The 27,710-nt window shown below is 64.3% G+C and overlaps 2 protein-coding genes across 2 annotated transcripts; both read left to right on the top strand.

Moving 5' to 3' along the window:
- The first annotated feature begins 1,132 nt into the window (after positions 1-1,132).
- PGLYRP2 (peptidoglycan recognition protein 2) lies at positions 1,133-7,478 on the top strand. Its single transcript, XM_064437134.1, has 5 exons — positions 1,133-1,241; positions 4,349-5,188; positions 6,283-6,493; positions 6,569-6,863; positions 7,010-7,478. The coding sequence occupies exons 1-5, from the start codon at positions 1,190-1,192 to the stop codon at positions 7,010-7,012; spliced, it is 1,401 nt and encodes a 466-aa protein (XP_064293204.1). The 5' UTR covers positions 1,133-1,189; the 3' UTR covers positions 7,013-7,478.
- A 2,131-nt stretch (positions 7,479-9,609) lies between these two features.
- RASAL3 (RAS protein activator like 3) lies at positions 9,610-26,981 on the top strand. The gene is made up of 19 exons (XM_064437195.1): positions 9,610-10,024; positions 16,472-16,477; positions 16,511-16,629; positions 16,750-16,834; positions 20,049-20,137; positions 20,232-20,320; positions 20,396-20,528; positions 20,946-21,044; positions 21,886-22,422; positions 22,900-23,044; positions 23,292-23,436; positions 23,854-24,090; positions 24,544-24,745; positions 24,885-24,988; positions 25,677-25,989; positions 26,080-26,208; positions 26,291-26,490; positions 26,595-26,670; positions 26,745-26,981. Exons 1-19 carry the CDS (start codon positions 9,610-9,612, stop codon positions 26,892-26,894), a joined length of 3,273 nt encoding a protein of 1,090 aa, XP_064293265.1. The 3' UTR covers positions 26,895-26,981.
- Positions 26,982-27,710: the final 729 nt, after the last annotated feature.

The raw sequence follows: 27,710 nt of genomic DNA on the forward strand, positions 1-27,710 counted from the left end.
TCGTCCCCCCTCGTGTGTCCTGGTGCCATCGTCCCCCCACGTGTGTCCTGGTGCCATCGTCCCCCCACGCGTGTGTCCTGGTGCCATCGTCCCCCCACGTGTGTCCTGGTGCCATCGTCCCCCCCCACGCGTGTGTCCTGGTGCCATCATCCCCCCACACGTGTGTCCTGGTGCCATCGTCCCCCCTCGTGTGTCCTGGTGCCATCGTCCCCCCACGTGTGTCCTGGTGCCATCGTCCCCCCACGCGTGTGTCCTGGTGCCATCGTCCCCCCACGTGTGTCCTGGTGCCATCGTCCCCCCCCACGCGTGTGTCCTGGTGCCATCATCCCCCCACACGTGTGTCCTGGTGCCATCGTCCCCCCACGTGTGTCCTGGTGCCATCATCCCCCCACACGTGTCCTGGTGCCATCATCCCCCCACACGTGTGTCCTGGTGCCATCGTCCCCCCTCGTGTGTCCTGGTGCCATCGTCCCCCCACACGTGTGTCCTGGTGCCATCGTCCCCCCACGCGTGTGTCCTGGTGCCATCGTCCCCCCACGTGTGTCCTGGTGCCATCATCCCCCCACACGTGTGTCCTGGTGCCATCGTCCCCCCACGCGTGTCCTGGTGCCATCGTCCCCCCCACACGTGTGTCCTGGTGCCATCGTCCCCCCTCGTGTGTCCTGGTGCCATCGTCCCCCCACACGTGTGTCCTGGTGCCATCGTCCCCCCACGTGTGTCCTGGTGCCATCGTCCCCCCACACGTGTGTCCTGGTGCCATCGTCCCCCCACGCGTGTCCTGGTGCCATCGTCCCCCCACGTGTGTCCTGGTGCCATCGTCCCCCCACGCGTGTCCTGGTGGCTTCATGCCATCGCCGTGTGCACACACGTATGAAGACACGCACACCTTGCACATATGTGCCCGTATGCGCACGCCCCGCGCACACACACGTGCACGTAGGCACACGCTTCTTGTGCGCACACGCACACTCGTGTAGCCCCTTCCCGGGCCCCCCCCCACGCGTGTGCACACAGCACCCACACACAAACCCACGAGCTGCAGCGCGCCCACGCCACAGGCACGCGTGTCCCCCCGCCACACCCCCCTGAGCCCGTGTCCCCCCCCGCCCGCCCCCCTGCGCGGGACGCGGGGCCGAAGTCCATCGAGGCCGCGACACGGGACGCAGCGAGCGGGGCCGCGTCCTGCGCCATGATCCCGTGGCTCCTCCTGGCCCTGAGCGTCTGCGCCCGGCCCGGCACAGGTAGGCACACGCCACGACACGCCACGACACGCCACGCCACGCCACGCCACAGCACCCCATGGCACGCCATGACATGCCACAATACGCCACAGCACCTCACGACACGCCACGACACAGCACGACACGCCACAGCACCCCATGACACACCACAACACGGCACGCCACGCCACGCCACAGCACCCCATGACACGCCACAACACGCCACAGCACCCACGACATGCCACGACATGCCACAGCACCCACGACACGCCACAGCACCCCACGACACGCCACGACACGCCACAGCACCCACGACATGCCACAACATGCCGTAGCACCCCACGACACGCCACGACACGCCACAGCACCCACGACATGCCACAACATGCCGTAGCACCCCACGACACGCCACAACACGCCACAGAACCCACTACATGCCACAACATGCCACAGCACCCCACGACATGCCACAACACGCCACGACAACCCACTACATGCCACAACATGCCACAGCACCCCACGACACGCCACAACACGCCACGACAACCCACTACATGCCACAACATGCCACAGCACCCCACGACATGCCACAGCACCCCACGACACACCATGACACGCCACAGCACCCACGACATGCCACAACATGCCACAGCACCCCACGACACCCCACAGCACCCCACGACACACCACGACACGCCACAACATGCCACAACACCCCACGACATGCCACAACACCCCACAACACCCCACGACACCCCATGACGCCCCATGACACCCCACAGCATGCCGCAACACCCATGACACGCCACAACACCCCACGACACGCCGCAACATGCCACAGCACCCCACGACATGCCACAACACGCCGCTACACGCCACAACACCCCAGAACATGCCACGACACCCCACAACACCCCACAACACCCCACAGCACCCCGCGACACGCCACAACACGCCATGACACGACACGCCACAGCACCCACGACATGCCACAACATGCCACAGCACCCACGACACGCCCCAACACGCCACCGCACGCGTGTGGCAACCGCGGGGGCTTCTCAGAGCCTCTTTTTGGGCCAAAATGGTTCTGGTTGCATTTTTTCCTCCCCCTAATTCGGGCGATTCTGGACCAAATTTGCGCCCACGTGGGGGAGGGGGGTGGGGGGAGGGGGTGTCCCCGGGGCTGGGGGAGGGGCTGCACCCAGTTTTGGGCGCTTTCGGCTTCAGCTGGGCTTTGGGTGCTCGCGGCGGGTGCAGCCACCCTTTTTTGGGGTGCTTTGCCCTTCGTTGAGGGACTTCCGCCTTTTTTTGGGGGTGTTTTTACCCTGTTTTGGGTGCAGTCACCCGGTTCTGGGTGCTATTGCCCTGTTTTGGGTGCCTTTGTCCTGTTTTGGGTGCATTTAGCCTGTTCTGGGTGCTCTCACCCTGTTTTGGGGTGCTTTTACCCTGTTCTGGGTGCTTTTGTCCCGCTTTGGGGTGTTTTCTCTCTGTTTTGGGTGCGTTCACCCTTTTCCTGGGTACTTGCGCCCTCCTCTGGCGCTTTCACCCAGCTTTGGGTGATTTCACCCTGTTTTGGGGTGCTTTCACCTCGCATCCACCCACCCCTGGGTGCAGTCACCCTGTTTTGGGGTGCTTTCACCCCGTTCTGGGTGCCTTTGTCGTGCTTTGGGGTGTTTTCACCCTGCTTTGGGTGCATTTGCTCTATTTTGGGCGCATTTCCTCTATTTTGGGTGCATTCACCCTTTCCCTGGGTGCTCGCGCCCTCCTCTGGGCGCACGCTCTGGGTGCCTTCGCCCTTGTTTGGGTGCTTCCCCCCTGCTTGTGGTGTTTTCACCCAGTTTTGGGTGCATTCGCCCTGTTTTGGGTGCATTTGCTCTGGTTTTGGGTGCGTTTGTCCTTTTCTGAGTGCGTTTCCTCTGCCGTGGGTGCTTTCACCCTGTTTTGGGTGCATTTGTCCTGTTTTGGGTGCATTTGCCCTGCTCTGGGGTGCTTTCATCCTGTTTTTGGGTGCATTTGCCCTGTTTTGGGGTGCTTTCATCTAGTTTTGGGTGCATTTGCCCTGCTCCGGGGTGCTTTCATCCTGTTTTTGGGTGCATTTGCTCTGGTTTTGGGTGTATTTGCCCTGTTTCTGGGTTCATTTCCTCTGCTGTGGGTGCTTTCATACTGGTTTTAGGTGCATTTGCCCTATTTTGGGTGCATTTGCCCTGTTTTGGGGTGCTTTCATCTAGTTTTGGGTGCGTTTGCCCTGTTTTGGGTGCATTTGCCCTGTTTTGGGTGCCTTTGCCCTGTTTTGGGGTGCTTTCATCTAGTTTTGGGTGCGTTTGCCCTGTTTTGGGTGCATTTGCCCTGTTTTGGGTGCCTTTGCCCTGTTTTGGGGTGCTTTCATCTAGTTTTGGGTGCATTCGCCCTGTTTTGGGTGCATTTGCTCTGGTTTGGGTGCATTTGCTCTGGTTTTGGGTGCATTTGCTCTGGTTTTGGGTGCCTTTGCCCTGTTTTGGGTGCATTTGTCCTTTTCTGGGTGCATTTCCTCTGCTGTGGGTGCTTTCATCCTAGTTTTGGGTGCATTTGCCCTGTTTTGGGTGCATTTGCCCTGTTTTGGGGTGCTTTCATCTAGTTTTGGGTGCATTCGCCCTGTTTTGGGTGCATTTGCTCTGGTTTGGGTGCATTTGCTCTGGTTTGGGTGCATTTGCTCTGGTTTTGGGTGCATTTGCTCTGGTTTGGGTGCATTTGCTCTGGTTTGGGTGCATTTGCTCTGGTTTTGGGAGCATTTGTTCTGGTTTTGGGTGCATTTGCTCTGGGTTTGGGTGCATTTGCTCTGGTTTGGGTGCATTCGCCGTTTTGGGTGCGTTCGCCCTGTTTTGGGTGCATTTGCTCTGGTTTTGGGTGCATTTGTTCTGGTTTTGGGTTCATTTGTCCTTTTCTGGGTGCATTTCCTCTGCTGTGGGTGCTTTCATCCTGTTTTGGGTGCATTTGCCCTGTTTTGGGTGCATTTCCCCTCATTTTGGTGCAGCCACCCTGTTTTGGGTGCACACTCACCCACCCTGGGAGACTCTTGCCATCCCGGCACCCATGAGCACCCCGTGGGCGCCCCTCGGTCCCCTCCCACGACCCTGTCCCCTCCCCAGGGCTCCCACCGCGCCACATGGACTCCGTGGTTCAGATCGTGGAAGCCCTCGAGTCGACCGACCACGGCTTCACGGGCACCGTGCCGGAGCTGGCGCGGGCACTGGGTGCCTGCAGCACCCCGGGGTGCCGCGCGCTGCTGGGAGAGCCACCCGATGCCCCACCAGCCCCACCGACGCTCAGCCACGAGCAGTGGTTGCTCTTCACCCAACTCCTCCGCCCCGACGCCGCCGCACCCGAGCGCGGCGCGGTGCTGGCACCCGACGGCTCCACCGTCGCCCTCGGCCCCCTCCTCGCTGGCATCGAGGTTGGCCTCAAGCGGGCGGCGGGGGGGCCCCTTCCCACCGTCGGGCCACCCATCGACGCGCTCTACGCCGTCACCGTCGCTGAGGGTTTGGGGACATCTTTCCTCTTGGCTCGTGGCGGTGATGGCAACCGAGACACGTTGGGACCCGGCGGCTGTTGGGATGATGTGGATGACCCCCAAAACTACACCCTGATGGGACCCCCCTCACCCATCCCTGACGCCGTTGCCAACGGGGCGATGGATGGGGTGCTGTTGGGTGCCCGCCTGGCCCAAGCACCCATCCCGCTCGCCGACCTTCTCCGGGGCTACTACGGGACGGGCAACGGCACAGAGGAGGGGCGACCACCCAGCAGTTATCGGCGGCGAGACTTTGGGGCGCTGACGGGGCCGGGGAAGCTGGAGGAGGAGGTGGCGGCGATGCTGAGGGTGCTGCGGGTGCTGCCACCCACCCGGGAGCTCTTGGAGGACGTGGGGCCGGAGGAGGTGGCGGCCATCGCTCATCGAGCGGCGCGGGACTTCACGGAGGTCTACGTGGGTAGGGAGGTGGCGCTGGGTCGCGATATCACATCTGTCCCCCCAAAAAAATATTGGGTGGGAGGATGGGTGGAGAGCTGCACCCTGGGTGGGGCTGGGGGGTCCCCAGTGTCACCCTAGTGTAGGTGGCAGTGGGGGGAGTTAAGCTCTGAGAGCTGACTGGTGACGTGTGGCCTGGCATGGTCAGACACCACCACATCCCCTGGATGGCCACTGGTGTGTCTCCTGGATGGACAACACCGTGTCCCCTGGATGGTGGTCCCTGATGGCCACCACCGTGTCCCCTGGGTGGACACCACCGTGTCCCCTGGGTGGTGGTCTCTGATGGCCACCACCATGTCCCCTGGGTGGACACCACCGTGTCCCCTGGGTGGTGGTCTCTGATGGCCACCACCATGTCCCCTGGGTGGACACCACCGTGTCCCCTGGGTGGTGGTCCCTGATGGCCACCACCATGTCCCCTGGGTGGACCCCACCGTGTCCCCTGGGTGGTGGTCCCTGATGGCCACCACCATGTCCCCTGGGTGGACACCACCGTGTCCCCTGGGTGGTGGTCCCTGATGGACACTGGTGTATCCCCTCGGTGGACACCACCGTGTCCCCTGGGTGGTGGTCCCTGATGGCCACCACCGTGTCCCCTGGATGGACACTGGTGTGTCTCCTGGATGGACAACACCATGTCCCCTGGGTGGTGGTCCCTGATGGCCACCACCGTGTCCCCTGGGTGGACCCCACCGTGTCGCCTGGGTGGTGGTCCCTGATGGCCACCACCGTGTCCCCTGGGTGGTGGTCCCTGATGGCCACCACTGTGTCCCCTGGGTGGACACCACCGTGTCCCCTGGGTGGTGGTTCCTGTTGGCCACCACCACATCCGCTGGCTGGACATCAGTGTGTCCCCTGGACACAGCCATGTCCCCAGCCAAGGGACACCCTGAGCAGATGCTCCATGTCCCCTGGATGAGGGGACCCCAGGAGGACACTACGATGCCAAGGGGTTCTTCATGTCCCCAAGACCCTGAGGGGACTCTACCATGTCCCCAACTGCCCGTGGGACCAGGCAAGTCCCCTTCTTCCACCGCCTGCCTTCCCTCGCAGAGTGCCCGGCCATCGTGCCCCGGTGCATGTGGGGTGCCCGTCCTTACCGGGGCACCCCCAGACCGTTGACCCTCCCCTTGGCCTCCGTCTACATCCACCACACCTCCACGCCCAGCGCCCCGTGCCGCACCTTCGCCGCCTGCGCCCGCGACATGCGCGCCATGCAGCGCTTCCACCAGGACACCCGCGGTTGGGATGACATCGGCTACAGGTGAGACTCCGTCACCGTCACCCCCACCGCGGTCCCCGTCACCCAATCTCCAGGCTGACCCATGGGTGCTCGCAGCTTCGTGGTGGGGTCGGACGGGTACCTGTACCAAGGCCGAGGTTGGCACTGGGTTGGGGCCCACACCAAAGGCTACAACAGCAAAGGTTACGGCGTGGGCTACATTGGAGACTTCTCGGCCGCCTTGCCGGATCCCGATACCATCGCCCTGGTGCGGGATGAGCTCCTGCCCTGCGCCGTACGGACCGGCCGGCTTCACCGCAACTACACCCTACGTGGTCACCGCCAAATGGGTCACACCGACTGCCCCGGCAACTCCCTTTTCCGTGAGATTGAGACATGGCGCGGCTTCAAGGTGAGCACCGAGCTCTGTGGCATCTCCAGGGGTTGGAGGTTTGGTGCTCAGTTGGGGTGTCTGGTCTGGTCTGGTCTGGCATGGCCAGGAGGACGGGGGTTTGGTGGGAGGCGATACTGGGACTCATCGCGGTTTCTTCTCTGCAGTGAGGACCGGCCCCGTGGGTGCTGGTCTGGATGGGTGCAGGCAAGGTTGGATCATGGTCTAAATGGATGGTGGCCCAATGGGTGATGGTCTGGATGGACCCTGGTCCAACCGATGTTGGCCCGATGGGTGCCAGCCTGGATGGACATTGGTCCAGATGGACATCGGTCCAGATGGACACCAGCCTGACGGACACCAGCCTGACGGACACCAGCCTGGGTAGACCCTGGTTTAGATGGACCCCGGTCCGACAGATGCCAGCCCAGATGGACCCTGGTCCAACAGATGCCACCACAGACCGATGGATCGAACCTGGTCCAGGCAGACACCAACCCGATGGATGCCCACCCTGATGGACACTGGCCCAGAAGAACCCCAGCCTTGAAGGCTACCAGCCCAGACAGACCCCGGCCCTGCCCCACTGGCCCAGAAGACCATCCCCGTACCCACAATAAAGTCAGTACCAGGCAATCGGCTTTGGGTGGTCCTTGGAGAGTGAGGGGGAAACTGAGGCACGGGGTGGGGGTTGGCCATGGGGGCAGAGGAGGGGGCTCAAGTGAGGGACCCAGGTGCCCAGGACCTGCTGCAGGGCTGAGTTCTGTGGCACACGCGTGTGTGTGCACACACATGCCCTCTGCCCAAGCAGCACTGTCCCCCCTTAACCCACCTTGAAGACCCCCACATGACCCCCAAGGAGACCCCCCCACCTCCATACTTCCCCCCCTGAGATGTGCACCCCCCACTCAGATGGGCATCCAGCCCACAGAGGTGCCCACCCTGCACCAAGGCGCCAAGGCGCTACCATCTCCAGCACCCGTTCACTCTGAAACCTAATGATGGCGTTTAAGCCGGGTGCATGGAACCGGCCACCAGGTTACCCAGACCCCACTGCGGGGTGGCCCGGCGTGGCTCCCCCTTCTCAACGTGTCCCGAGCTGTGGCCGAACGTGAGGCCGGCAGAGCCGGGAGCGTAGATAACATCATCGGGGCAGAGGCGGAGGTGAGGGTGTGACTGAAACTCCTGCCTGGTCACATGGGGAAGCCACGGCAGGAACCGGGGCGGCCGAGTCTGGGTGCCGGAGCAAGCAGAGAAGAGCTGAGGTACCGTGGGGACAGGGGGGGTACACGGCGGGGTGGCACCCTGGGGTGATGCTCCAGCCTTGGGGGTGCACAGGGGATGGGGGGTGCTGAGGTGGGGTGAAGCAGCACCCTGAGGAGCAAGGGGTGCTTCAGGGGAGGGCCATCGGTGATGGGGTGCTATAGGGTGCTGTAAGTTGGGGTGGAGACCCAAAAAATGCTGCCGCCGCCCCACGCCCCCTCAGGGCTCGGGCACCCTCCGCAGCTCAGCTCGGGGTGCTGCCACCCCTAAATTGGCGGGCGCCAAAGCTGTGGGTGCCCCCAGCTCACTTCCACCCTGGCGCCACGCCGGGGGGCGGGGGGGCGTGCCATCACGAGGAGATCTTGGGGTGCAGCCGGCCCCATTCACCCCCGCCCTGCCTGCACCCTGGGGTGCTGGCAGGGTCCCCAGGGCCTGGGCTCAGCGCGGGGTGCAGGTGCCGGGAGGAAATGCCGTGGTGGCGCGAGGGGAAATGCAGCCGTGGTGGTGACGGAAGCATCTCCGGCACCCGTCTGCGCTCGGGGCCGAGGGGGTGGCGGGCCACCTGCCTGGGTGTCGCTGTGTCCCCGCACCCCAGTGTCCCCAAATCTGGGTGCTGCGGCACCCCCCGTGTCACCGTGCCCTGGCAGGGATGGGTGCTGCAGGGTGCAGGGGCTGGCATGGGCACCCACTGGGTGGGGGACCCCCTCTGTGAGCAGGGGCACCCCAGGGATGTGGCACCCACTGGGTGGGGGACCCCCTCTGTGAGCAGGGGCACCCCAGGAACACAGGCACCCGCTGGGTGGGGGATCCCAAGAACAGGGGCGCCCATGGGGTGGGGGACCCCCTCTATGAGCAGGGGCACCCTGGAACACGGGCACCCACTGGGTGGGGGACCCCCTCTGTGGGCACAGGCACCCCAGGAACAGGGGCACCCATTGGGTGGGGGACCCCCTCTGTGGGCGACCCCCTCTGTGGGGCGCCCTGGATGAGAAGGACCCAAAGAGGGGTGCCTGGATTAGGGTGCTCTGGAGAAGGGCACCCAGGTTGGGGTGCCCAGAGAGGGGCTCCCAGATAAGGGTGCACAAATGGGGTGATTACAGGAGCACCCCAATAAGGGAGCCTGGATTGGGGTGCCTGGATGGGGACACCCAAATAAGGGTGCCTGGATAAGGGTGCTTAGGTGGGGGTGCCCAGATAGAGGCCCCCAGATAAGGGCACCCACACAGGGTGCCTAGATGGGGGTGCACTGGGTGAGGGCACCCAAACAGGGGTGCCTGGATAGGGGCACCCATAAAAGGGGACTCAGAGGTGCCTGGATAGGGGTGCCTGGGTGGGGGTGCTCCAATAGGGATACTAGGACAGGGCACCCAAATAGGGGTGTCTGGGTGGGGGGTGCCAGCTTGGGGGTGCCCAGCCAAGGGTGCTCTTCCCACCACCACCCACCCAGCTCCCCCTGCCGGCCCGCGGATACCCCGTGGCTAACGTGGCTCTCCCCATGCCACAGATGGAGGTGGAGAAACCCCCGCTGGGACCCGAGCCACCGACTCTACTGAAGACCTACAAATGGCGAACGGCAGCACCCATGGGTGACCGGGAACACGAACGGGGCATGGGGTCCCCCGGCAGCCGGCGCTGGACCCGGTTGCAGGGCTGGAAACGTTCCTACAGCCACCCCGAGTCTGACGGCCCCGATGACGGGGCTGGGAAGGGCAGCTCCGCCTCGGGGGCACCCAAGGCCAGCACCCGCCGGTCCCTCTTCCAGCGGGCTTTCTCGGCCCCCTCCAAGGGGACCAAGGAGACACGGGGACCCGAGGGCGGCAAGGCCACCCTGCAGAAGTACCTGCGCTCCATGTCCAAGAAGAAGGGTCATGTGGAGAGCGGTGCCAAGGCTGAGCAGGTGCTCCATGATGCTGTTCCAGGTATGGGGGTGACGCGGAGGGGTGGGGGTCAGGGTGCTGGGTGATGGCACTGGTGATGGGTGCTGGTGATGGGTTGGGGGCGCTGGTGGTTGGGGATGGGTTGGGGGTTATGGGTGATGGGTTGGGGGATGGTGGATGGTAGGTGGTGGGTGATGATGATGGGTGATGGGTTGGGGGTGATGGGTGATGGGTGATGGGTTGGGGGTCCTCGTGGCTGGTGATGGGTTGGGGGTTATGGGTGATGGATTGGGGGATGATGGATGATGGGTGATGGGTTGGGGTGATGGGTGATGGGTTAGGGGTGATGGGTTGGGGAGACAGGTGGTGGGTGATGATGATGGGTGATGGGTTGGGGGTGATGGGTGGTGGGTGATGATGATAGGTGATGGGTGATGGGTTGGGGGTCCTTGTGGCTGGTGATGGGTTGGGGGTTATGGGTGATGGGTTGGGGGATGATGGATGATGGGTGATGGGTTGGGGTGATGGGTGATGGGTTGGGGGTGAGAGGTTGGGGTGACAGGTGGTGGGTGATGATGATGGGTTGGGGGTGATGATGATGGGTGATGGGTTGGGGGTGATGGGCTGGGGGGTGATGGGTGATAGTTGGTGGGAGATGATAATAGGTGATGGGCTGGGGGTGATGGGTGATGATGATAAGTGATGGGTGGTGGGTAATGATGATGGGTGATGGGTTGGGGGTGATGGGTGATGAGTTGGGGGTGAGGGATGACAGACTGGGGGCTGATGGGTGGTGGGCAATGGGAATGGGTGATGATCTGGGATGCCATGGGTGATGGGTGGTGGGTTGGGGGCAACGGGTAGTGGCTGGTGGCAATGGGTGATGGGTTGGGGGGGCAATAGGTGGTGATAGGTGATGGTGACCACTGGAGTCTGGGAGATGGTGGGTGATGGGTGGGGGACATAGAGGGCTGCAGGATGTGGCCAGGCTTTGCTGGTGTTGGGGAGCACCTGCCTGCAGGTGCCCTCCAGGGGTGGGGGGGCACCTATGGGTGCAGGATGGCTGTGTCCCACCTGTCCTCAGGGCCCCGTCCCGGCCACACGTAACCCTGGTCCCCCGTGCGTGCCCGGCACGGGGCTCGGTGGCGGCATGTGGAGCCGTGCCAGCCCCTGCAGCAGCCGGATCTGGCAAAACCGGCTTGGCTCTGGCAGGGCCGCCCACGGTGCAGGCAGGGCCACCCACGGTGCGGGCAGGGCCCTGGGGCAGAGCAGCCACCCGGGTTTGTCCCCACCACAGCATGGCCATGGCCGAGGGTGGCCTGGCATTGCCTCGCTGATGGGGGCACAGCCACACCTCCCCCGGCATTGCCACCCCAGTTGTGACACGGCCATGGCCGTACCTCCCCTGGCATCGCCACACTCATGGTGGCACCTCCGTGGTGTCATGGTTTAACCCCAGCCGGCAACTCAGCCCCGCACGGCCGCTCGCTCCCCCCCGGTGGGATGGGGGAAAGAATCGGAAGGGTAAAAGTGAGAAAACTTGTGGGTTGAGATAAAGAGAGTTTAATAGGGAAAGAAAAACCATGTGCACAAGCAAAGGGAACCAAGGAATCCCTCCCCTCCTCCCCACGGGCAGGGCGTGCTCAGCCATCCCAGGACAGCAGGGCTCCGTCGCGACATACGGTGACTTGGGGAGGCCGACGCCATCACCCCCAGCGCCCCCCTCTTCCTCCTCCTTCCCCCCACTTTTATAAGCCAAACGCGACGGTGTGGGTAACCCCTGGGTCTGTTGGGCTCAGCTGTCCCGGCCGTGTCCCCCCCCAAGCCCTTGTGCACCCCCAACTACTCGCCGGTGGGGTGGGGTGAGGGGCAGCACAGGCCTCGGCGCTGGGCAAGCCCTGCTCAGCAGGAGCAAAACCATCGCGGGGTTATCGACGCTGTTCCCAGCACAAATCCAAACCACAGCCCCGTGGTGGCTGCAAGGAGGAAACAAACTCTAGCCCAGCCCAAACCAGCACATGCTCCCCACCTTGTTCCATACCACCTACGTCATGCTCAAGGTCTCACCCGACCCAATACATCCTCCCTCCCCACCGCCCCTTCCCATCCTGGGGGATATCATTCCCTGAGGCCGTGGACCAGAGATGTACCTGCTCCAGCACGGCCCCCCCGGTGGCTGCAGTCCCTCCGGGGGCGTACCTGCTCTGGCCTGGGTTTATCCGCAGCCACACGCTTTGAGGCGCTCCCGCATGACCTCACGCGCAGCCACGATGCTTCAAGGCATCCCTGCTGCAGCACAGACATAACCACGGCCGCAGACGCTTCGAGATGCTCTGGAATAGATTTATCCACGGTCACGGATGCTTCGGGGTGTCCTGCTCCCACGTGGGCTCGTCCACAAGTCACAAGTCCCTTCGAGTCGAGCTCACGCCGGAGTTCCAGCCTGCCCGGTACAGCATCAGCGAGGCGGCAGCGACGCCCTGGCCGCCTGCCAGCGTCGCCGTGGCCGTTATCGCGACGTTCCCAGGCACGGCAGAGCGAGGCGGGCGGCAGAGCCAGCGGCGAAGACAAAAAACAGCCGCGAACGCGCACTAGGCTCTAATTCACGGCGAGGCAAGCGAGCCCCGTGGCAAGCACAGGAGCCCCTTAACTAAGAGCTAAACAGCAATAACAGCTGTAAATTTGATCTAGCACATTCCAAACAAATCCGTTGCGCTCTCGAACCCTTCAAGCCCCACGTTGGATTCATCCAGAGGTGGAGAATGTGCTGGTTTGGGCTGGGCTAGAGTTCGTTTCCTCCTTGCAGCCACCACGGGGCTGTGGTTTGGATTTGTGCTGGGAACAGCGTCGATAACCCCGCGATGGTTTTGCTCCTGCTGAGCAGGGCTTGCCCAGCACCGAGGCCTGTGCTGCCCCTCACCCCACCCCACCGGCGAGTAGTTGGGGGTGCACAAGGGCTTGGGGGGGGGACACGGCCGGGACAGCTGAGCCCAACAGACCCAGGGGTTACCCACACCGTCGCGTTTGGCTTATAAAAGTGGGGGGAAGGAGGAGGAAGAGGGGGGCGCTGGGGGTGATGGCGTCGGCCTCCCCAAGTCACCGTATGTCGCGACGGAGCCCTGCTGTCCTGGGATGGCTGAGCACGCCCTGCCCGTGGGGAGGAGGGGAGGGATTCCTTGGTTCCCTTTGCTTGTGCACATGGTTTTTCTTTCCCTATTAAACTCTCTTTATCTCTGTCTTTATCTCTTTTGCTCTCCGTATTAAACTGTCTTTAAGCCTGGAGAAGAGGGGGCTGAGGGGAGCCCTTCTCGCTCTCTGCAGCCCCCTGAGAGGGGCTGGAGTGAGGGGGGGGTCGGTCTCTGCTCCCAAGGAACGAGCGATGGGACGAGAGGGAACGGCCTCGAGCTGCGTCAGGGCAGGTTTAGGTTGGGTGTGAGGGGAAATGTCTCCCCTGCCAGAGCGGTCAGGGAGTGGCACAGGCTGCCCCGAGAGGTGGGGGAGTCGCCGTCCCTGGGGGGGTCAGACAGCATGTAGACACAGAATCCCAGAGTGGCGGGGGTCGGAAGGGACCCCTGGAGATGACCCTGTCCCACCCCCTGCCCGAGCAGGCACCCCCAGAGCAGGGGCACAGGGCCGCGTCCAGGCGGGGGGTGAATGTCTCCAGGGAAGGGACCCCACAGCCTCTCTGGGCAGCCTGTGCCCCTGCTCTGGCACCCGCACAGGGAAGGGGTTTGTCCTCATGTTCAGGGGGAGCTTCCCGTGTTCCAGCTTGTGCCCGTGGCCCCTTGGCCTGGCGTTGGGCACCGCTGGAAAGAGCCCGGCCCCATCCTCCTGACACCCGCCCTTCAGATATTTATAGGCACTGATGAGACCCCCCTCAGCCTTCTCTTCTCCAGGCTGAACAAGCCCAGGTCTCTCAGCCTTTCCTCCCACGGGAGATGCTCCAGCCCCTGACCATCTCCGTAGCTCTCCGCTGGCCTCTCCCCAGCAGCTCCCTCTCCTCCTTGACCTGGGGGGCCCAGAGCTGGGCGCAGCCCCCCAGATGTGGCCTCACTGGGGCAGAGCAGAGGGGAAGGAGAACCTCCCTCGCCCTGCTGCCCACACGCCTTTCCGTGCCCCCCAGGTACCGCTGGCCTCCTCAGCCCCACGGGCCCGGTGCTGGCTCGGGGTCACCTCGCTGCCCCCCAGCACCCCCAGCCCTTCCCAGCAGAGCCGCTCTCCAGCAGGTCCCCCCAGCCTGTGCCGGTGCGGGGGGTCGCCCCTCCCCAGGGCAGGACCCCACGCTTGCTCTCGCTGCGGTCCCTGAGGCTCCCCCCAGCCCAGCTCTCCTCTGAAGTGCCAGACGTGGCCCCATGGTTTAGGAGTCCTGGGGGGGTTGGGCTGGGGGTTGGACTTGATGATCCTAGAGGTCTTTTCCAACCATAATGATTCTCTGATTCTATCTCAACCCAAGAGTTTTCTCACTTTTACCCTTCCAATTCTCTCCCCCATCCCACTGGGGGGGAGTGAGTGAGCGGTTGTGTGGGGCTGAGTTGCTGGTGGGGGTTAAACCAAGACGTGTGGCCACGTGTCCCCCGGCATCACCACACCCATGGTGGCACATCCATGGCCACGTGTCCCCCGGCATCACCACACCCATGGTGGCACATCCATGGCCACGTGTCCCCCGGCGTCACCACACCCATGGTGGCACATCCATGGCCACGTGTCCCCCAGCGTCACCACACCCATGGTGGCACATCCATGGCCACGTGTCCCCCAGCGTCACCACACCCATGGTGGCACATCCATGGCCACGTGTCCCCCGGCATCACCACACCCATGGTGGCACATCCATGGCCACGTGTCCCCCGGCATCACCACACCCATGGTGGCACATCCATGGCCACGTGTCCCCCGGCGTCACCACACCCATGGTGGCACATCCATGGCCACGTGTCCCCCGGCGTCACCACACCCATGGTGGCACATCCATGGCCACATGTCCCCCGGCGTCACCACACCCATGGTGGCACATCCATGGCCACGTGTCCCCCGGCATCACCACACCCATGGTGGCACATCCATGGCCACGTGTCCCCCGGCATCACCACACCCATGGTGGCACATCCATGGCCACGTGTCCCCCAGCGTCACCACACCCATGGTGGCACATCCATGGCCACGTGTCCCCCGGTGTCACCACACCCATGGTGGCACATCCATGGCCACATGTCCCCCAGCGTCACCACACCCATGGTGGCACATCCATGGCCACGTGTCCCCCGGCGTCACCACACCCATGGTGGCACATCCATGGCCACACATCCCCCGGCATCACCACACCCATGGTGGCACATCCATGGCCACGTGTCCCCCAGCGTCACCACACCCATGGTGGCACATCCATGGCCACGTGTCCCCCGGCGTCACCACACCCATGGTGGCACATCCATGGCCACATGTCCCCCAGCGTCACCATACCCATGGTGGCACATCCATGGCCACGTGTCCCCCGGCGTCACCACACCCATGGTGGCACATCCATGGCCACATGTCCCCCGGCGTCACCACACCCATGGTGGCACATCCATGGCCACGTGTCCCCCGGCATCACCACACCCATGGTGGCACATCCATGGCCACGTGTCCCCCAGCGTCACCACACCCATGGTGGCACATCCATGGCCACGTGTCCCCCGGTGTCACCACACCCATGGTGGCACATCCATGGCCACATGTCCCCCAGCGTCACCACACCCATGGTGGCACATCCATGGCCACGTGTCCCCCGGCGTCACCACACCCATGGTGGCACATCCATGGCCACATGTCCCCCGGCGTCACCACACCCATGGTGGCACATCCATGGCCACGTGTCCCCCAGCGTCACCACACCCATGGTGGCACATCCATGGCCACACATCCCCTGGCATCACCACACCCATGGTGGCACATCCATGGCCACGTGTCCCCCGGCATCACCACACCCATGGTGGCACATCCATGGCCACGTGTCCCCCGGCGTCACCACACCCATGGTGGCACATCCATGGCCACATGTCCCCCAGCGTCACCACACCCATGGTGGCACATCCATGGCCACGTGTCCCCCGGCGTCACCACACCCATGGTGGCACATCCATGGCCACATGTCCCCCAGCGTCACCACACCCATGGTGGCACATCCATGGCCACGTGTCCCCCAGCGTCACCACACCCATGGTGGCACATCCATGGCCACACATCCCCTGGCATCACCACACCCATGGTGGCACATCCATGGCCACATGTCCCCCAGCGTCACCACACCCATGGTGGCACATCCATGGCCACACATCCCCTGGCATCACCACACCCATGGTGGCACAGCCATGGCCACGTGTCCCCCAGCACCATCACCGCAACCATACCATGGCCCCATGTGCCCTGGTATTGTCACACCTATGGTGATATGGCCACAGCCACATGTCCCCTGGCACTGCCCATGGGTGACAAGGGCACAGGTAGCACCCAGTCTCCCCTCAAATCCCTGCTCTGCACCCCCAGCAAGCCCCCACGTGATGTCATCGATCCCGCTGGCTCCAGCGCCCGATGCCCCCGTGTGGGATGTCTCCAACTTCTCGCTGGTGGACGGGCATCTGGTCCTCATGGGCAGGGACGAGGAGGTGAGGACGTGGGGACGAGAGTCCCCTGGGCACCCAGGGGCTTGTGCCGCAGTCCCTTGGGTGACAGGGTGCACAGGTGGGTGCTGGGGGTGGCGGTGCCTGACCCCCCTGTGCCACCAGGCTTCTTACAGGAGCAGGAACCGGGCGGGGAGCTCCACCTCCGAGAGCACCAACCTGCACCCGGTGGGCGGCAGGAGGGACCCCGGTGAGCGAACTCGCCCCGTGCCGGCACGTGCCGATGCCACGGGGTGTTGGCACATGTGGTGCGAGCCGTGCGCGTGCAGGTCTGGTGCCGCTCCTGTGCATGGAGTCCCTTGGCCCGCACACCGTGGCTTGCACCACGCCGTGTGCCGTGTGGCCGTGCACCGCGGCCACGCACCACGCGCCTCGCACCGTTCCTTGCGTCGTGCCCATGCCCTGCCCTGTGCCGCGCACCGCACCCCGTGCGGGCCCCGTTCTGCGCCTGTGCCACGCCAGATGCAAGACTTCGTGCCATGCCCGTGTTGCGCGCCGTGCCAGGCAGCCAGCCGTGCCCCGCGCTGCGCCCCGCGTCCTCCGCCCTGCGAAGTCTCATGTCACACCACGCCGCGCCCTGTGCCGTGCACCGGGCCATGCCGCTTGCCGTGCCCTGTGCCGTGCTCCATGCTGCGTGCCATGCTGTGCTCCATGCTGTGCCCTGTGCCGTGCTCCACGCGTGCTCCATGCTGTGCCCTGTGCCGTGCTCCACACGTGCTCCATGCTGTGCCCTGTGCCGTGCTCCACACGACGTACCGTGCTGTGCCCTGTGCCGTGCACCGGGCCATGCCGCTTGCCGTGCCCTGTGCCGTGCTCCATGCTGCGTGCCATGCTGTGCTCCATGCTGTGCCCTGTGCCGTGCTCCACACGACGTACCGTGCCCTGTGCCGTGCTCCATGCTGCCTGCCATGCTGTGCTCCATGCCGTGCCCTGTGCCGTGCTCCACGCGTGCTCCATACCGTGCCCTGTGCCGTGCTCCATGCTGCGTGCCATGCTGTGCTCCACGCCATGCCCTGTGCCGTGCTCCACACAACGTACCGTGCCCTGTGCCGTGCCACAGGCTGTACCCCATGCTCTGCACCACGCCGTGCCCTGTGCCGTGCTCCACATAACATACTGTGCTGTGCCCTGTGCTGTGCACCGGGCCATGCTGCTTGCTGTGCCCTATGCCGTGCCCTGTGCCGTGCTCCTTGCTGTGCCCTGTGCCGTGCCCTGTGCCATGCTCCACGCGTGCTCCATGCCGTGCCCTGTGCCGTGCTCCTTGCTGTGCCCTGTGCCGTGCCCTGTGCCATGCTCCACGCGTGCTCCATGCCGTGCCCTGTGCCGTGCTCCATGCCGTGCCCTGTGCCGTGCTCCACGCGTGCTCCATGCCGTGCTCCATGCCGTGCCCTGTGCCGTGCTCCATGCGTGCTCCATGCCGTGCTCCATGCCGTGCCCTGTGCCGTGCTCCATGCGTGCTCCATGCCATGCCCTGTGCTGTGCCCTGTGCCATGCTCCACGCGTGCTCCATGCCGTGCCCTGTGCCGTGCTCCACGCATGCTCCATGCCGTGCTCCATGCCGTGCCCTGTGCCGTGCTCCATGAGTGCTCCATGCGTGCTCCATGCCGCGCCCTGTGCCGTGCTCCATGCCGTGCTCCATGCCGTGCCCTGTGCCGTGCTCCATGCCGTGCCCTGTGCCGTGCTCCATGAGTGCTCCATGCGTGCTCCATGCCGTGCCCTGTGCTGTGCCCTGTGCCGTGCTCCATGCGTGCTCCATGCCGTGCTCCATGCCGCGCCCTGTGCCGTGCTCCACGCGTGCTCCATGCGTGCTCCATGCCGCGCCCTGTGCCGTGCTCCATGCCGTGCTCCATGCCGTGCCCTGTGCCGTGCTCCACGCGTGCTCCATGCGTGCTCCATGCCGTGCTCCATGCCGTGCCCTGTGCCGTGCTCCATGCCGTGCTCCATGCCGTGCCCTGTGCCGTGCTCCACGCGTGCTCCACGCGTGCTCCATGCCGTGCTCCATGCCGTGCCCTGTGCCGTGCTCCACGCGTGCTCCATGCCGTGCTCCATGCCATGCCCTGTGCCGTGCTCCATGCGTGCTCCATGCCGTGCTCCATGCCATGCCCTGTGCCATGCTCCATGCGTGCTCCATGCCGTGCTCCATGCGTGCTCCATGCCGTGCCCTGTGCCGTACTCCATGCGTGCTCCATGCCGTGCCCTGTGCCGTGCTCCACGCGTGCTCCATGCCGTGCCCTGTGCTGTGCCCTGTCCCATGCTCCATGCGTGCTCCATGCCGTGCCCTGTGCCGTGCTCCATGCGTGCTCCATGCCATGCCCTGTGCCGTGCTCCATGCGTGCTCCATGCCGTGCCCTGTGCCGTGCTCCATGCGTGCTCCATGCCGTGCTCCATGCCGTGCCCTGTGCCGTGCTCCATGCGTGCTCCATGCCATGCCCTGTGCCATGCTCCATGCGTGCTCCATGCCGTGCTCCATGCGTGCTCCATGCCGTGCCCTGTGCCGTGCTCCATGCCATGCCCTGTGCCATGCTCCATGCCATGCCCTGTGCCATGCTCCATGCCGTGCTCCATGCGTGCTCCATGCCGTGCCCTGTGCCGTGCCCTGTGCCGTGCTCCATGCGTGCTCCATGCCGTGCCCTGTGCCGTGCCCTGTGCCGTGCTCCATGCGTGCTCCATGCCGTGCCCTGTGCCGTGCTCCACGTGACGTACCACGCCGTGCGCTGTGCCAGGCACCGCACCATGCCGTGCTCTGTGCCATCCACCACGCCGTGCCCCATGCCCCGTGCGCCACGCCATGCCCCATACCCCGTGCCCCACACCGAGCTGGCTGCGTGGGGGAAGCACTGTGTGCAAGGCTGTCTTGTACCATTACCGCTTCCTCCACGCTGCTGCGTCTGCTGATCCGAGCGATAAACGCTTTCGGCTTCCTCCCTGTGCCCCTCGCCAGAGCGGGCAGACGGCATCGCCGGCAGCCATGGGGCCCCGCCGCTGGCTGCTCTGCGCTGCGCAGGGAGGTGAGTTACCCCCTCCCCGGCACCCACCTGGCGCCGGGGTGGAGACAGTCCTGGATGGGTGCTCGGCATCGCGGCACCCCAGCGCCGGGGCTGAGCGCTGGAGCCGAGGCAGCAGGGTACACCTCTCTGCCCCCTTCTCCCCTGCACCCACGAGCACCCATTTTCAGCACCCAAAGCTCGGCTGCATCTCAGGGCTATAGATATGGTGAGGTGCCGGCAGGATTTGGCACCCAAAACTAGGCAACTGGGTCCTTCCTCCAGCTTTGGCTGATGTTTCCCAAGGGGGTGGGAGGGCGTATGGGTGTATCCTCCCCCCCCCCCCCAAACCCTGGCATGGTGTTGGGGTGCTCAGGGTGCAGGTAAAGGGTGGGGTCCTGATGCTGGGTGCCCCTCCAGACCCGGCTGCAGATGAGAGGAGCACCCGGGGTGCCGGGAGAAGCACTGAGAACGAGACGTCCCCCACCTCCCAGTTCAGCAACGTCAAGGTGGGCATCCCCTCACCCCGATCCCACCCCCCCCACCCCGGATGCTCAGTCCCACCCATGGGTGACACGGCAGCCCTCTCCTTACCCCATCCAGGGATTGTTGTGGAAGAGGCTCCGGGAGAGGAAAGGTCGTGGCGCCCCCAAAGCCGAGACGCCAGCGGTGACAGTCCTTGATGGCGAGAGGTACGGCACCGCGGAGGGTGTGGGGAGGATGTGGGTGCTGGTGACGGTGCCTCGGTAACGGTCCCGTCCCTGCAGGGTGCCCAGCCGGAGCGGTTCGCGGGAGTCACTGCTGCCACCACCCAGCGTGGCCGAGCTGGACCTCACCAAGGACAACGTCATCATCCGGCCCGTGCACGGCAGCATCGTGGGCGAGAAGTTTTGCTTTCAGGTAATGGGTTTGGGTGGGCGCTCGGGGTGCCCTGGAGAGGGACGCAGGGCACCCATGGCACCCCAGACAACCTGGAGAGGCGCCTAGAGCACCCCAGGCATCCTGGAAGGGCACCCAGAGCACCCTAATCATCCTGGAGAGGCACCCATGGCACCCCAGGCATCCTGGAAGGGCACCCAGAGCACCCTAATCATCCTGGAGAGGCACCCATGGCACCCCAGGCACCCTGAGGCATTCAGGACACCCTGGACGGACACCCAGGGCACCCACAAATGCACACAGGGCACCCCCACTGAGCACCCAGAGTTCCCCAGTGGGACACCCCAGTAGAGCCCATGGCTTTGGGCACCCAGAGCCCCCAGGGCAGTTCCCCCAGGCACCCTAGGGTGCTCCCCAGCACTCTTTCCCTGCACCCAGATCATCACGGCCGAGGGCAGCCGGTCCTTTGGGTGCACGTCCCTGGCTGAGCGCGACCGCTGGATCGAGAACCTGCGCCGGACCGTGCAGCCCAACAAGGTGGGATCACGGGGACACCCATGGGACACCCCTGCCACGCCCAGGGGATGGGAACCCCCAGCACCCTCACACGTGGGGCCACCCACTGCCCTCCTGGCTCCCCAATGGGCAGGATGAAGCCCACTGGCAGGGCTGGGTGGGGAAACTGAGGCACAAACCCCCCACCGCACCCTGGAGCCCTGCAGGCACCCACAGCCCCGTGTCCCCTTGCGTCCTGCTGTCCCCCGGGTGGCTTGAGCTGTCCCCCATGTCCCCTCCTGTCCCCTGGAGGCTTGGCTGTCCTCTCGTGTCCCCTCCTGTCCCCCTGCGGATCTGGCTGTCCACCTGTGTCCCCGTGTCCCCTCCTGTCCTTCCATGTCTCCTCCTGTCCCCAGTGTCCTCTCTTGTCCCCAGTGTCCCCTGCAGTCCCCCATGTCTCCTCCTGCCCCAAATGCCCCCTCCTGTCCTGTGTCCCCTCCTGTCCTTCCATGTCCCCTCCTGTCCCCAGTGTCCCCTGCAGTCCCATGTCCTCTCCAGTCCTGTGTCCCTTCCCACCCCCATGTCCTCTCCTGCCCCAAATGCCCCTTCCTGTCCCCTGTGTCCCCTCCTGTCCCCCATGCCTGCTCCAGTCCCCAGTGTCCTGTTCTGTCTCCTATGTCCCCTCCTGTCCCCCACGTCCCCTCTCATCCTTCCATGTCCCCTCCTGTCCCCATTCCCACGCTGTCCCCCATGTCCCCTCCATCCCCACACGTCCACCCCCAAATTCCCTGTCCCCCACCCCCAAACCCCCCTCAGATTCACCCACCCTGCCATGTCCCCGCTGTCCCCTTGACGCCCCCACCCATGTCCCCGACCCCGACAGGACAACTGCGAGCGGCTGGAGCTGGCGCTGAGCCTGTGGGTGTACGAAGCACGGGACCTGCCCCCTCGGCGACGTCTCCGTTGTCACCTCCACCTGGACGGCACCCTCTTCGCCCGTACCACTGCCAAGGTGGCCGGTCCTGATGGCGAGCTCTTTTGGGGTGAACTCTTCCAGTTGGCCGCCCTACCACCTTCTCGTGCCCTCACCCTTGCCCTTTGCCGTGATGACCACCCTGGTCAACCGGTGGCCTCCATCACCATCCCCTTGACCGAGCTGGCGGCCGCCCGGCAGCCCTTGGAGCGCTGGTACCCGCTTAGCGGTCCTGGGGGAGGCGAGCGGCTGCCGTCGGTGAGGGTGCGCGGGCGCTACCGGGAGGTGCGGGTGCTGCCCATTGTACGCTACAAGGAGTTGGCCGAGTTCATCACCTTCCATTACCGGGAGTTGTGTGCCCGTCTGGAGCCCACCATCGCCGTGCGGCACAAGGAGGAGCTGGCCGGTGCTCTGGTCCGTGTCTTGCAGAGCACTGGGAAGGCCAAGGTAGAGCGGATGCTGGCCATGGGGGGATGTGGGGAGGGTGGGTGAGGGCAAGATGGGTGCTGCCTGGGGTACCATGGCCATGGTGGTCAGGGTGGGATGGATATCATGGGTCGGTGGTGCCAGGAAAGCTGGGGTGGGATGGCGTGGATGAGTTGGGTTGGGATGGGGTGCATGGGTTGGGTTGGGTTGAGATGGGGTAGGATGGAAGGGTCGGGTTGGGTTGGGTAGGTTGGGTTGTGTTGGGTTGGGTTTGGATGGGATGGATGAATTGTGTTGGGATGGGTTGGGATGGATGAATAGGGTTGGGCTGGGTTGGGGTGGGCTGGATGGGTTGGGTTGGGTTGGGACTGGTGGGATGGGATGGGAAATGCAATTCAGGGGAGTGCCAGGAGATCCTGGCACCTCCCAGGGTGGGTTGGTCAAGGTTGTTTGGGGCCATGGGTACCCGCTGAGCCCTTCAACACATCCACCTGGCAGTCGTTCCTCATCGACCTCGGTGTGGCCGAACTGGACCGCTTTGATGACCGTGAGGCACTGATCTTCCGTGAGAACACGCTGGCCACCAAGGCCATCGATGAGTACATGAAACTGGTGGGGGGCAAGTACCTCCAGGACACGTTGGGTACGTTTGAACGTTACAGGTCTTTGTGGGACGTTACGGGGTGTTATGGGGTGCGGGACATCCTGGGCATGACTTTACAGGTTGCTACAGGGTGTTATGGGTGTTACGTGGTGCAGGGCATGGGGAGAGCATTACGGGGCTGTAGCACACCTCCGGGACAACCATGGGGGTGTGGTGGGGGCTTCTCGCAGCCGTGCCCATGGTGGTGGCTGGTTGGTCCCCATATGGGCTGTCCCTTGGTACCCAGGTGAGGCCGTGGCCCAGGTCTGCACCTCGGATGATAGCTGCGAGGTTGATCCCAGCAAATGCGACGGCCTTGACCTCTCCGACAACCAGAACAACCTGCGGCAGGTCTGCGAGGAGACCTTCCAGCGCATCTCCACGTCCTGCGAGTGAGGGACGGGCATGGGGATGGCCATGGGGGTGGGCACCTGCACAGGGGTGGGTTTGGGGATGGACACCAGGATGGGCCATGGGACAGGCATGAAGGTGGGCACCAACACCAGGAAGACCTGGGGAAAACTTGGAGATGGGCATGGGCACAGGGATGAGCTTGGGGACAGGAATGGGAATGGGCAATGACAGGTGCTCCAGCACCAGGATGGGTGTGTGGCTGGGGCTGGGGACTGGCACCGTCCCGGGGATGGGCACCAGGAAGGACCTGAGGACAACCCTGGGGACAAGCACAGGGGACCGAGATGGGCACAAGCACAGTCATGGTGTCCCACAGCACATCTGGGTGGCACACGGGGGTGGGCTGCAGGACCACCCACCTGCCCCAGCCCCCATCAGGGCATCTCTCCCCACAGTGCCTTCCCGGCAGAGCTGGGCGAGATCTTCGCGGCGTGGCAGGAGGAGTGCACGGCGCGGGGCAAGGAGCCCATTGGGCAGCGCCTGGTCTCGGCTTCCCTCTTCCTGCGGTTCCTCTGCCCCGCCATCATGTCCCCCAGCCTCTTTGGCCTCGTACAGGAATATCCGAGCGAGGCCACCGCCCGTACGCTCACCCTCGTGGCCAAGGTCATCCAGAACTTGGCCAACTTCACCACGTATGTCATGGCAGGGCACAGCACCAGTACAGGTGGGGAGGGACATCCCCATGGAGAAGCCATGGGGCAGTGGGGGCATCCCCTGAATGCTGTGTGGCACATGCCGTGGACAGTATTGGGGCAGTAGGGTTGTCCCCACCATACCATGGAGCGGCCGGGATGTCCCCCACATGCCGTGGGGCAGCAGAGGACATCTCCACTCCATGCACGGAGCTGATATGTCCCAGCAGCAGAGCCTCATGTGTCATCTGTGGTGGCCTGACCTATGGGTGGCTTGGTCCAAGAACATGGTGGTGTCCTCACGCATGTCCTGGCTTGTAGACGGGGTGGTGACACGGTGCAGGGACATTGCAGTGACTTGGTCCATGGTCCCAGGGGTGGCCTTGCCCATGACCGTGGTGGTGGCCCAGGCCATCGCCTGGCCTCCAGGTAACTGGACATTGTGGTCCCCAGGTTTGGCGAGAAGGAGGCCTACATGGGCTTCATGAATGAGTTCTTGGAGCACAACTGGAGCACCATGACGGCCTTCCTGCAGAGCGTGGCCAACCCCGAGAGCAGCATCCACATGGCCACCTACGACGGCTATGTGGATCTGGCCCTGGAGCTCGCCACTCTCCACCTCCTGCTCTGTGACATCTTCTCCAGCCTGGACCAGGTGCCACCACCCATTTGTCCCCTAGGGCTGCTGGCGAGGCTGGCCACCTCCTCCCCACACACAGAGCTGGTGTCCACTGCCCCATGGATGGGACAAGGCCACCCATTGTCCCCATAACGTCCTTGTCTCATCCTGGCAGGCCACGCAGGAGGAACTGGAGCCCCTGCCCACCATCCTCACCGCCATCAGGGAGGGGACCCCTGTCCCCGTCTCTGTCCGTCTCAGCTCCACCACAGAGCGAAGGTACCGGTGGGTGGACAGGGACACACATGGGGCCAAGGTGGACATGTGGGACCAGGAGGAACTTTGGTAGAGGGGTGACACTAGGATGGGTTTGGGATGATTCTGGTCCTGGCTGGGTTGAGGGGATGGTTCTGATCTTGGTTGGGTCTAGGGAGGTTCTGGTCCAGAATGGGCTTGGAGTCACAGGTCCCAGTTGGGTTCAGGGGATAGTTTTGGTCCCTGATGGGTTCAGCAGATGGTTGTGGTCCAGGCAGGGGATGGTTCTGGTCCCAGTTCAGGAGACGGTTCTGGGCTGGGCTGGGTTTGGTGGACATATCTGGGCCAGGCTGGGTCCAGCATGTTTTTAGTCCCAGACTGGTTTAGGCAGGGGGTTCTGGTCCTGGTCAGGTTCAGGGTGGTTCAGATCACACCTGGTTTTGGGGTGACTCTGTTTCTAGCTTGGTTTGAAGTGGCTCAGGTCAAGGCTGTTTTTGAGGATGGTTCTGGTCCCAGTTAGGTTTGGGGGATGTTCCTGGTTCCAGATGGGTTTGAGGTGCTTCAGGTCCAGGCTGGATTCAGGAGATGGGTCTGACCCCAACCAGATTTGGGGTACCTCTGGTCCTGGCTGGATTTGGGGTGGTTCTGGCTCCTCCCAGGTCTGGCACCACCCCAATACTGAGCTGTGCCATCGCCCCATCTCCCCTTGCAGTCCGGCGGAGAGCTTCAAACCAGGCTTCGTGCCACCACGGGACCTGAGCAAGCACAGCCCCCTCATCAAGAGCCAGTCCCTCATCAGCATCCGCCGTGTCCGGGGCCGGGAAGATGGGCCAGAACCGGAGCCATCACCGGCACCGGTGCCATCACCACCACCCAGCCGGGAACGCCGCAACGTGCAGCGCACCCAGAGCGTGCCGGCGCAGAGCAAAGCTGCCCGGCGCCTACGCAAGCAGAGCAGCGCCGAGCACGTGGCGGAGCCATTAGCCGAGGAAAAACCAGGGTCCCTCGTCCCCCGCAACACCCCGGTAAGCCATGGCAGCCACCACATCACCCTCGTGTCGGGGCTGGTGCTCCGAGGAGGCCGTCGGTGTTAAAGGGTGCTGCCGGTGCCGTAGGCTCATGGGAAGCTGCGCTCGTCGGCGTCGCTGCCGCGCAAGTCGACGGTGCCGTGGCAGCGCTACGCGGAGGAGGCGGCAGCGGCGGCGGCACAGGGCGAGCTCTACGCCATCCGCCCGTTGGAGAAGGTAACCCTGGGTGGGTGAGAGCCAAACCCACCGGGGTGCCCCCCTGAGACCCCACCCCAACCCTGTCCTCGTCCGCCTCCAGCACGGGCGGTTGATCGAGGCACTGCGGAAGGAGGTGGCGGAGAACCGGGAGAAGTTACGGCTGGCGGAGATGCTGGTGGGTGAGATGGAGGCCCAACACTGCGGGCTGCGGCAGGAGCAGGGTCAGCACCGAGAGCAGCTCGAGCGTCTCCAGCAGCTGTTGGAGGAGGCGAACGCCCGTGTGGCCAATCTGGGTGCCAGGTAGGGATGGGGATGGGGACTGGGTGCCCCAAACCAGCGGGTGTCCCATGCCAGTGGGTGCCCCACCACTGGGTTGGTGTCTTGGCTCACCCCAACCCAATTAGGTTGACGGCAGCTGAAGGGACCAGGAAGAAGGACCTGGAGAGGCTGAAGACCAGTGAGGAGAAGAGCCGAGAGCTGGTAAGACCTGGGACACGGATGCACCCATGGGTGACAAGAGGGACCCGGGTGGGTCTGACAGAGTCCCCTCACAGGAGAGGCGGCTGTTGGCACTGGAGAGGGAGCAGGCGGAGCTGCGGGGTGCCATCACCCAAGCCCTGGGCCACCCCGGGAGGACGGGACGTTGGAAGCCAGCACAGGGTTGGGACGAGAGTGGTGATGATGCTCAGGCCACCAGCGTGTAACCGGCTTTCCTGATGTCTCCAACGTGTCCCTGCAGGGCTCCCTGTCCCACAGGGTGTCGCCTCCCCAGGCAATAAACAGTGTTAATATCACCGTCACAAGGTGCTGTGGTTGTGTCCTGCCATCGCTCGGGGCTCTGTCCCCAATCCCATCCTGTCCCCAGCACCCTACGCCTGCCTGGGACATGCCAGGACCTGAGGCAGTGACAGGGATGTCAGGGCCATGTGGACCCCTGGGGACATGGTCATGGGGACGCTTTGGGCCAGCGATGGGGATGGCAGGGCCATGGGGGCCTGGGGCAGTGACAGAGATGGCAGGGCCATGGGGACCCCTGGGGACATGGCCATGGAGAACCTTTGGGCTGGGGATGACAGAGCCATGGGGACCCTTTGGGACAGGGCCATGGGGACACTGTGGGGACAGCAGGGCCATGGGGACCCTTTGGGACAGGGCCATGGGAAGCCTTAGGGGACAACAGAGCCATGGGGACCCTTTGGGACAGGGCCATGGGGACACTGTGGGGGCAGCAGGGCCATGGGGGCCCTTTGGGACAGGGCCATGGGGACACTGTGGGGACAGCAGGGCCATGGGGACCCTTTGGGACAGGGCCATGGGAAGCCTTAGGGGACAACAGAGCCATGGGGACCCTTTGGGACAGGGCCATGGGGACACTGTGGGGGCAGCAGGGCCATGGGGGCCCTTTGGGATGGGGCCATGGGGACACTGTGGGGACAGCAGGGCCATGGGGACCCTTTGGGACAGGGCCATGGGAAGCCTTAGGGGACAACAGAGCCATGGGGACCCTTTGGGACAGGGCC

This window comes from Phalacrocorax carbo, chromosome 30 (genome assembly GCF_963921805.1).
Source record: "Phalacrocorax carbo chromosome 30, bPhaCar2.1, whole genome shotgun sequence".
Classification (NCBI taxonomy): domain Eukaryota; kingdom Metazoa; phylum Chordata; class Aves; order Suliformes; family Phalacrocoracidae; genus Phalacrocorax; species Phalacrocorax carbo.

Bases quoted from the DNA above. Each gene is read 5' to 3' on its own strand.
- PGLYRP2 (XM_064437134.1), top strand. From the start codon at position 1,190: ATGATCCCGTGGCTCCTCCTGGCCCTGAGCGTCTGCGCCCGGCCCGGC. The intron at 1,242-4,348 runs GTAGGCACACGC...TCCCCTCCCCAG, and splicing joins CTGCGCCCGGCCCGGCACAG to GGCTCCCACCGCGCCACATG. The intron at 5,189-6,282 runs GTAGGGAGGTGG...CTTCCCTCGCAG, and splicing joins CTTCACGGAGGTCTACGTGG to AGTGCCCGGCCATCGTGCCC.
- RASAL3 (XM_064437195.1), top strand. From the start codon at position 9,610: ATGGAGGTGGAGAAACCCCCGCTGGGACCCGAGCCACCGACTCTACTG. The intron at 21,045-21,885 runs GTGGGATCACGG...CGACCCCGACAG, and splicing joins GGACCGTGCAGCCCAACAAG to GACAACTGCGAGCGGCTGGA. The intron at 23,437-23,853 runs GTGAGGGACGGG...CTCTCCCCACAG, and splicing joins CGCATCTCCACGTCCTGCGA to TGCCTTCCCGGCAGAGCTGG.